The 10,949-nt window shown below is 33.1% G+C and overlaps 1 protein-coding gene across 1 annotated transcript; it reads right to left on the reverse strand.

The window, feature by feature from the left end:
• Positions 1-266: 266 nt before the first annotated feature.
• LOC108905505 (excitatory amino acid transporter 1) lies at positions 267-7,907 on the reverse strand. The gene is made up of 6 exons (XM_018708382.1): positions 7,382-7,907; positions 3,326-3,368; positions 3,105-3,141; positions 2,652-3,045; positions 2,189-2,518; positions 267-1,028 (listed from the first exon to the last, which is right to left on the reverse strand). The coding sequence occupies exons 1-6, from the start codon at positions 7,888-7,890 to the stop codon at positions 839-841; spliced, it is 1,503 nt and encodes a 500-aa protein (XP_018563898.1). The 5' UTR covers positions 7,891-7,907; the 3' UTR covers positions 267-838.
• Positions 7,908-10,949: the final 3,042 nt, after the last annotated feature.

Raw genomic sequence — 10,949 nt, forward strand, 5'->3', positions numbered from 1 at the left:
TGACAATGAGATTGTAATGAAGAGATGTTAGGTATGCATCAATAAAAATTTCATAGTTCATATTAATTAACTAATATTGTTTGTGATTTCTGAAAAAGCACATTTTCAGACTCATTACTTTTACTATTAGGTACACAGTATACAACAATATAATCAAAACTGACCAAATACGCAATCTCTTTCTTTAAAGGCATATCTTCTATTCGAAATGACAGGTTATTTCGCTGGAGGCTAAAAAAGGTACGAAAAAAACTGCGGCATGAATATTTCTAAAAAATAATATATTATCGATTAAACAATATCACATCTACAACTATTTTCAGACTTTGCATAGTTAATACCTACATTCCTACTTGCTTTGTCGAATTATACAGTCATATTTGCTCTAATGAGAAAAGTTCATCAATAACAAATACTACATTTCAAAAATGGTCACAGCCACTATTCAAATACTTTTTATAATATAGCCGTTTTTAGATGATGTATAATGCAAGTAATCAGATAATTTATTAAATTTAAAATTATTTTTTTCACCGGAAGCAATGTTTCCTTTCATTCTATTTATTATTAACATTAAAAATAATTGGTATATTCATTTCAGCAACACATCTAAAAATGTTTATGATAAATTAAATCACTATAAACGTTATGTAAGCATAAGTTCTGTCTGCAGCTTGTTTTGGGAAAATCAAGTGATTTATTAATTATTATTATTCAGGAATTTATTTTTGGATAACCGTATGAGATGCAAAAATATGCTTTAGTGTTATGTATAAAATACAGTAAATAAATACTCTTACATAATAAGTCTTTATATCTTTGTGAAAATTCGAATACTTTATTGATCGTACAAACTATTTCTTTTCTCTGGCTCATCGGAATCAATATTCGTCACGTAAATCTCTTCGTATGGATTGGCATATGTATGTTCCTCTTGCAGAGCACCTAGTTCTTTCTGACTGAGGTGATTTACAATTGCAGCTCCAAAGGAATCCCCCATAACATTGATAGCAGTGCGAAAACGGTCCCTAAAATTGCACAGTATTTTTTATCGGATAACAATAAACTATAATCCGATGCCGTATTTATCTCAGTATAATAAATTATCCTATTTTCTCTGGACAGTGCGATACATAAAAATGTTATACTAAAATAAATACACAGATATTTTTGTGTATTATGTATAATGACCAAATCACCACATTGTCCATAACACAAGATAATCGGCACAAGAAATGGAGTCAATATGGTAAAAAATTTTTGTAAAATCCTTATAGTTTCCGAGAAAAAAATTGTTGAACTGTAGTCTTTAGCGTCATTCGCATTACACGTTGAGAACCACGTGGCTTCGGCGAATACTGAAATCCGATTTTACAATCGTCGTTGCGATAGTGTTTACAATAGTATTTTAGTAGTTGGTGTCAAAAATGGCTTGTGTCTATAGCAATTCAGAGTCGATGGATATCGTTCTAATTTATGATGAAGCAAGACAACATTTGCGTTGTGGTGAAACATTTGTGTTATGGTGAAACAAGACAACATTTAGTGTTAGTTCATAGAAACTGAATAAGGCAAGCCCAAATGTGCTTACATGTTAGGGGACAAAATTTTGAGCAATTGTTGTAACATCAGGTATGCCAATTATTTTATTAATTAAAATCACAAATTAATTTTATTAATTAATAATAACAATAGCGGTAAAAGTAATTGAATTTGCTAATATAAAATAGGTGCTATAAAAGTGGACCGAAAATGTCAACAAATTAAAATATCTATGACGTGTACAATTCTAAAAACAAAACTATCTATTCGATTAGATAATAAGATTCTATATATTAATTGAATGGCATTAATCTACAAGATAAGACGATTTGATTTTATTTATCAAGTCGAACCTATAATTGTTAATATAACTGATAGTCCTTGAAGAGCATTTGTGTTCATTGTTTTCAGAATTACAAGGTTTTCGAGTAATACATTAGAAAGTTTGATAACATTGTAATAAAATTGCATTTTATTTTGAATTTGTTCTTCCCCCACCCCATCACCCCCAAAACTAAAACTACCCAAAATGTGCCTAACACTTGAACTGAAAAGGGGAACAATTTTTATTTTTCATTTTATAACAGAGATTGGCCATTGACATAAATCTGCAAAATATAGCTTATATTTTGTATGTAGCACTTACAGCAACCAATCAAGTGCGATAATGAGAGTGACGTCACTTGCATTCAGCCCAACCGTATCCAAAACCATCACCAAGGTGACCATACCAGCTTGGGGTATACCAGCAGCCCCAATGCTAGCTGCTGTGGCAGTTATACTAATGGCAATCAGCTTTCCTATACCCAGGGGTATGCCCCTAACCTGTGCTATAAAAATGGCGGCTACAGCTTCATAAAGGGCCGTGCCATCCATATTTATCGTTGAACCAATCGGTAGGCAGAACCTGGCAACTCTTCTGTCTACTCCTAGCTTATCCTCTAGGCAACGAATGGTCACTGGTAGTGTCGCAGAACTATAAATGGCATTAATAACAGCAGCGGTAATAATAATTTCAGTGATCTTATGAGAAGAAAGAATTTAAATCTAGATAATATTGTTTTTTAGAAGACTTGTCAACATGTTATCAAAGCAATGTTTAATTTTACCTTGAAGCAGTTCCAAAGGCAGTTGCTATAGCTTCTCCAAGACTAATCACAACAGTCACAGGATTCTTTCTCGTCATTATATAATATATTATAGGAAGAATAACGAATCCTTGAATGAACAAGCCTAGGCAAACTGTACCAAAATATTTGCCAATGGATGATAAGACCAAAGCTATGTCGGCCATTTGCAGAACTTGATATGCCACCAAGAACATAACTCCAAGCGGAGAAAGCCATATCACCCATGTGGTGATCCTCATCATGACTGCCATTAAACTATGGAACAAGTTAGCCAAAGTTTTTGCTTCTTCTCCTAATTGGGCTAATGCTATTCCTATGGCTGTCGAGGCTACCACCAAACCCAGAATGTTCGTCGTTTGCACTGATTCCATTACTAAAGGGACAATTATACAGTATAAAGATGTCGAGTCTAAAAAGATTTATTTGAATTACCTGATTTGGAAATACCATCTGATGACTTTGTACGGTACTAAAAAAAAGTTTCTATTAATCGTTGTCGAATCTTACTGAACATAAACTGTTCATTCATCATCATTTGCAGTTCTACATTTAATTGCATTATGTGCTTATAGAATTCAGTGTAGCAAAGTAAATACAAACAAACAAAAACAATACAAAAAAAAACAAACAAATTTCGACAAAATCATACTTACCTGAAAAACACATGCTTCAATTAAATTTGGAGGGAACATATTTCTGAAACAAATTAAAAAGAACTTTAATTTTACTACATATTTAATAAATTACATTAATGTATGTTATGGGCAATAAGATTAATTGCACACCAAACCAGTCTAAACTACCAATCATCAAACACAAATGTGTCAAATAATTGCCGAATATTTAGCCAAAGTTTATAGCGTCAAGTTATTCATACACATAATGTACAAGTACATAATATGTGTAGCATCATTACATCACATGTATAACCGTGTGCGGTCACAATTTTTTTCAAATGTAATGAGTGATGCTTTCTTGAAATGTTGGTAGTAGTGTTCGTACATTCAGGCAGATTACATATCGAAAAAATAGTCACTTCACACACAAATATTTGCCAAATGGAGACATGCTTTTGAATGCACCGACGTGCATCATCTACACGATTCGTCATTTGTTTACGTTTGATAAATATATTGTTTCCGCCCAAATCTACATGCTCCCACTCGATAACATTCAGTCGTCTATACCATACTGCATCTGTTTACATTTGGCAAATATTTGGCAAGCAACCACATGATCTAAAGTCGAATTAAAAAAAAAACATAACGCTAGTACCTTTTTTTTAATGGAAGTAACTTTATATTTGAAAATAGTGTTTTCCTACAATTACTTACAGTTATATAAAGTATGAAGGATTGTTTGCCAACTAGTACCAATTAATTTATTTCTCGTTTAGAATACAAATTGCACTGTCCTTTGGGATATTGTTATAAACAAACTTCACTGTATTTACTTGTATTATTTTTCATTTTACTTATTTATAACATATTAAGCTTATAACATATTCATTGGGCCATATCTTCCGTATTATTACAGATCCACAAAACCCTACATTAGTGTAATAAGGAAAAGTGTTCCAAATGTCTGAAAATACATTTAAAAAATCAATCTTAGGCCCATATTTCTGCAATCTGATGTTCATTGTTTCTCAACTTACACATACTTCGCAAAATAATGGAGAAAATAAGATGAACTACTCTGAACATCAAGTAATAGATTTTATACGGGATGTTCCACCTAAGAGGAAAACTTCTGTAACTCTGCAATTGTAAAATGTATAAGAAAATGGTTTTAATAAAAGTTGCCTAGAATCATATGGGCCATGCAAAGAAAATATTTTTAACTTTACAGGGTGTTCCATTTCGCGTAGGCGCTACATAACTTTGTTATTTTAAACGGAACACCCTGTCTATTATTGAATTTTTGAATTTCTTGGTCGATATTGGTAGAGTTATTTTCAATGTACATGGTGTTTAAAACTTACCATTTTTGAAATAATCAGTTGTTTTTTAAGTTAGTTAGAAACCTACAGTTTTCACAGTTCGCTTTGGCATAAGTTACTATATTTTATCATCTGTGAGCAAAACGTGTACGTTATTCAGACTCGGAAATACTGAAACCTACATTTAATAATCTTACGAGATTAAAAACTTCTTTTTTTCAAATGGAATGACCCATATTAATTGTCATGGGTGAATGCAAAATTGAATGCCCTTTCGACAGATATAAGGTTGTCTATAACTTAACTTTAACAGTTTTCCAGAAAAATCTGGTTTTTTTCTAAAGTCCGAAAAAGTAGCTATGTAACAGCGTCAAGAAGGCCTTGCAAAACCACTTTTCTCTCACATTTTATCAGGCCTGGGACTGACAGTGTCAATATTTACTGACATGTTTAAAAAGTGGTTTGACAAACAAAAGTAAACCACTAACAACAACTAAAACAAAACGCAAAACGAAACACTGAAACTCGGAATACAAGGAGACGAATACTTATACCGCTGATTTACATCAATTGCTCGAAGTGTCCTCCGTTTCGATTAATAAACAAACGAATTTGGTTTTTAAAAGACTGTTCAATGTTGGCGTAATTTCTTGAAATGCTACTGTAATGCGCTGCCACATATCTTCCGGGGTAGTTGATGGTGTAACGTAAACTTTGCTTTTTATACTTGTCATATCAGGACACCTTGAAAGCCAACTCACTGGTCCCCCGCGCCAAATCCATCTGCTGGGAAAAGTTTCGTGTAAAAACTGACGAACCGCAGCGGTATTGTGAGGTGGAGTACCATCATGTTGCATCCATATTCTTCGAAGTGTAGCTAAAGGAATATCGAATGGCAAATCTTCTAGAGTGTTTGTTAAAAAGTTTAAATAAACTGCTCCAGTTAGATGCTGGTCAAAAAAGAATGGTCCAATGACGTTAGTTCCCAAAATTACTTCCCATACGTTCAAAGGCCATCGTTGTCCGGAATTGGTGAGGATTTACTGCCTCATAATAATGGCAATTATGACTATTAACGAATCCATGTTTATGAAAAGTAGCCTCATCGAAGAACAGGACCCGTTTAAAAAAATCATCATCTTGATTTAACATCTCAAGTGCTCAAGTACAAAACTCCAGTCTCCGCTGAAAGTCTACTTTTAGTAACTCTTGGTACAATTCGATGCGATAAGGATGTGCTGTGCTTTTGTAAAATCATATGTATTGACGTTGTACTAGATACAATTACAAGGTATTCTTGACTATGTTACATAGCTACTTTTTCGGACTTTAGAAAAGAACCTGGAAATTTTTCTGGAAAACTGTTAGAGATAAGTATGGACAACTTTACATCAGTCGAAAGGGCATTCAATTTTGCATTCACCTATGACAATTAATATGGGTCATTCCATTTGAAAAGAAAAAGTTTTTCAACTCGTAAGATTATTAAATGTAGGCCTCAGTATTTCCGTACACGTTTTGCTCGCAGATGACAATATAGAGTAATTTATTCCAAAACAAACTATGAAAACTGCAGGTTTCTAACTCTTACAGTTTAGACGCTATCTAACCTCATTTAGAGAGCTGAAATCGTGATTTTTTTCAAACACAACTAATTATCTTGAAAACGGCAAGTTTTAAACACCATGTACATTTAATAAACGCAATAATATACAGAGTATTCCATTTAAAATAACAAAGTTATGAAGTGCCCACGCGAAATGGAACACCCTGTAAAGCTAAAATGTTTTCTTTACATCGCCCACATGATTCCAGACAGCCTTTATTAAAACCATCAATATATCCCATTATCCCAACCATATTATCAATTTTACAGTTGCAGAGTTACAGAAGAATCCCTCTTAGGTTGAACACTCTGTATATGTATTTTTTTCAGAACAATGCTTAGAAATATAATATAACTTTATATTGAATATATTTGATATTCATCTACAACTGCCTACTATTTACATTTTTGAAAGCAAGTGGTACTTAGATAAACTTTTAAGTATCATACACAAATACGTTGTTTCCCTTATCAATACCAGAAAACTCTGTACACAGAAAATGTAATAAAAAATATTTTCTAGGACCTAGTCCAAGGTCTTTAACGAATGTCAATATTTTTGTCCTATAAACTATTTAGTTTTCTGGAAAAGCAGAACAAATATTTCAATTATTGGTATGGAGTTAAGCGGGATTTTTATATTTATATGTTTTAAATATTATATCTAGTATCTAAATTAATCCTACAACTTAAACTACTTGAGTTTTTCTCAAACAGTGTATCTAATTTTGTAAGTTTTCTTTTAACTAGTCGTCAATTACGACAACAAGATAGACACTTTTATTGAAAATATAATTTTGAGGGTGCAAGAGAAAATAATTTTTTTCCCCAAATTTGAAACTAAATACATCATATAAAATAGTGCACATCTACCTGATTATATTGTAGACTTTACTTTCCCGAATATGTTTTATTCATGTCATTACCTCATAATAATTGAAATATACAACTAATTTAAGGCACATTTAAAAAATTTAAGCTATAATACTAATAAAAACAAATTTCCTTACACAATACATAAAATTTAAAAAAATCAATCTTAACATAAAAAAATCAGTAAAATACCAGTACCATAATATATTTTGCTATAAATCTGTTTCGGTTTTTGGTTTAGTCAACTTTTATTTTAAAAAATGGTATCAAGAAGTCGCCTGTACTTACTTGACAAGATCTAACAAAGTATCGGTGGTAGATGCGTTTCTACTTGATTCACTCGGACCATTATCCGCACTATCACTGCCTCCTTTCCCAGGTCTTATAGAAACCACCAATATCATTCCCAAGACAACGGCTGCAAACGTCGTCGTCAAGTAGTAGCTTATAGCTCTAGCCGATATTTTCCCAGACAGGGACAAATCCAAACTAGCTATGGCAGATATTAGCGATGATACAATAAGAGGAACGATCAAAGACTTCAGCATCTGAAGAAACACATCACCCACGTATCCTACATACTCCTGTTCCCTGGGTGTCCAATCCTTTACTCCTCGAAGGCAGAACCCGAGGATGGCGCCCAAGATTACGCCGCTAAGGGTAAAGATTACCAAAGCGTTTGTTTTAAAACATGACAAATACTTGTTTCTCGGAGGCGGTTTAGGTGTTACCTCGTCGAAGTTGTGATTGTGTGGCATGGCGAAGGTTTCTAACGAAATAAAGTTGTTTGAGATCATTACAGGATAAAAGTACTCACAATTATTCAATTTATTTCGATAAACTAGGTTATCTACCTATCTACGATTGTTGTCGAAGTAGTGTAATATTTTCTACAGGCTGGCCCAAATGTGTAATGATTCATACAGAAAAAGAGTTGACTCATTTTTTGTTATTAGGGGAGACCGGGGCTACTTGTCGCAAATTTGGTACTAATTTATTTTTTAAGTTGTTTTTGGCACTTTTTACAAATAAATATGGTTATAAGATTTTTGTATGATTGATCAAAAATATCTAAGAAGAATAAATTGGAAAATACAAATTTAACTAAATTTATGACATATATTATTTTTATAGACAAATGCAACAACGTACCCCATGGCGGGGCATGTTGTTGTTTTATATGGGGTAAGTTGTCGTTAACAAAATTAATGTGAGAAAACTGTTTATTAACTATTATAAGTGTTTAATACCATTAAAAAAATATAAATAACCAAAAATATTATATCTATACGAAATGCAAGGTTACAAGTCATCATCGGAATCGCAGTGTAGACATACGTAATAGGGATTGCCACCTGTGCAACTTTTATGGGCCCAAAATTTACATTTCGTGCATTGCAACCAATCTATTTAGGCGAGGCAATGAAGCACAAAAGTTCGGAATTTTTTCCATAAAGACGGATCGGAATGCGGTTTTTTGCATTCTCTTCCAAAAATTTTTTGTAAAAAATGTGGCTACTTTGTGTTTCTGACAAACCGGAAATTGCATTGCTGCAGTCAAAAATGCATTCAAAAAATGCATTTTTTGAGACGCCTTTTGGAAGATTTCAAAACTTTGTAAATAAGAGTTAGAACTGGCCCAAATCGGGTACTCGGGGGTTTTCGAGGTCGCTGATCACGATTATGATGTTCAAATTGACCCCCCGAACACCTGGAGCTCATGAACGCCGATGAACGTCATCTCCGTGGGACTCTCCACAAATCACGCGGGGAAGGAGATAAACTCGGCGCCCGGGTTTTTTTTGGGTCGCTGAATTCAAATATGCCATCGTCGAACACCCCCCGGACACCTGGTGCGCCCGAACCTGGACGTGGACGTCATCTCCGAGAATTTCTGGAAGAGAATGCAAACAAACGCATTCCGATCCGTCTTTATGGAAAAAATTCCGAACTTTTGGCCTTTTTACTGCTTCATTGCCTCGACTAATTTTGGATAAACTGTAACGACCATGGCATACGAGGCAAAACATTTCTTCTGCTTCCTCTTCATCAGAGGAGGTTACTTCTTTCCTAACTTTACTTTTTTTTGCTTAACAATGCTTTTGCTCTTTAGTGGGTGGTTTTCCTCATCAAGAAAAACTTTGAGGTGGCTTTAGGTGTTCGGATAGACAACTGTTGATGCCTTTTCAGGAGGCTTGAAAACCAATCTGGTTCGGCTATTGAATTTTCATACCACGAATCTAGGACTGATTTCGACAAAGCTTTTGCATAGTCATATGCTAGATGCCTAACTTCTTTCGGGGTAAGGCCAAAATAAATGTCGGATGCTTTCTTAAGGTACTCCTCTAGACGATTTTCTTCATCTTGATCAAACACCATTCTTGGTTTTTTGTACCCTAATTTAATTTGAGAACAACCAGCCATAAGTTCTGCATCGGTAACTTTTTTACAAAATCTCTCTAGAGCCTTGACATGGAGATCGTATTTCTCTGCGGCTTTTCTAATGGAAATTGGTGAATCTCTAAGCTTAACTGCTCTTGCTGCTGTCATCATAACATTTGAACTAACGGGTGCTCGTTCAGTTTTTTTTATATGTTCTCACCATATACAATGCATATAAAATAAAGTGTTCTTATTACAGTCCATTAGACCTATTTTAAGACAAATTGAAATATTTCAGAAATACCCTTTGTATAGTGTATCTCTATCTATTATTTAAAATCTACCGATATCAACGTTTTACCAACCACGTAGTTGAATAAACAATGCGACAAATTACCCCCACTTAACAAAATATTGGTTACCTATATCTAATTAATTTTATATATGATTAATAAACATATTTAAAAATATCACATCGTATTACATACATCCTAAGTTATAATTACATATAAAATTTGTTTACCTTATCGTTCAATAATGGATATAACACGAAAATTTACGACGTGCGCAGTAGTTCTTATATCGTACCCTACGGTGCTGCCATCTTAGCGGTTTGAGTCCAAACTTAGGGAAGATAAAGAAGGGATCTGTAATTAACTTGTGATAAAGATTTATAGGCCAATGTTTTCGAATTTCGGAATTGTAGTAATTGCGACAATTTACCCTTGCGACAACAAGCACTGGTGTCCCCTACTCGGTATTCATAGAACCAGTTTATATTTATTTTAACAAAAAATATCTAAATGGGTATTTTATAATTCCACCAAAAATTTCGGTGCAGTCAGTTTGTTGATAGTCAAAAATATGAAATTGTATGTCTCGAGGGTACCAAGTCACGCACCCTATAGTGAAAATATATGAATCACCTTTTGTTTTTAAATTAGTGAAAAATTTCATAAATTGTTATCTATTATAAACAACTCTTCAGTTCAAGTTTTTCAACATTTATCGATTCTGAGTAAAAGATATACAAATAATAATATCAAATTCAAAATCTATAGTTAATATTATGTCGCAATATTTTACGGAAACTTCATTTTTAATGGACCTCATTTATATCATATCTATTAGTTTTGTATATGTATTTAAGATAACATCAAATTTTATTTCAAAACCCGTAATTTGATCAAATTAGTCAGTTATGCTTCATAAAGCATCAATTATTTCAAATAAAATAATTTTAATTAGAGATTTATTAAGTCAAGTAGCTTGATATTTTTAGGAACTATTTGATTTAACGTGAAAAAGCGTTTTTAAGTACGAAAATGATTAAGCCGGAGGATAACATATGATTTTTATATTACTTTAACCGGAATATAGAAATTCTATGAGGACGTCCAAAGAACTGCTGGATGAGAACTGCTATTCCTGACAACGCGAACTTAAAAAAAAATCATCTTGTCATATTTGCAAT

This window comes from Anoplophora glabripennis, unplaced genomic scaffold (assembly GCF_000390285.2).
Source record: "Anoplophora glabripennis isolate ALB-LARVAE unplaced genomic scaffold, Agla_2.0 scaffold140, whole genome shotgun sequence".
In the NCBI taxonomy this organism is placed as follows: Eukaryota; Metazoa; Arthropoda; class Insecta; order Coleoptera; family Cerambycidae; genus Anoplophora; species Anoplophora glabripennis.

Excerpts from the sequence above, each read along its gene's own strand:
- LOC108905505 (XM_018708382.1), bottom strand. The coding sequence starts at position 7,890 with ATGATCTCAAACAACTTTATTTCGTTAGAAACCTTCGCCATGCCACAC. Across the intron at positions 2,519-2,651 it reads GCCTTTGGAACTGCTTCAAG|TTCTGCGACACTACCAGTGA; the intron begins GTAAAATTAAAC and ends TGCCATTTATAG. Across the intron at positions 1,029-2,188 it reads ATCGCACTTGATTGGTTGCT|GGACCGTTTTCGCACTGCTA; the intron begins GTAAGTGCTACA and ends GTGCAATTTTAG.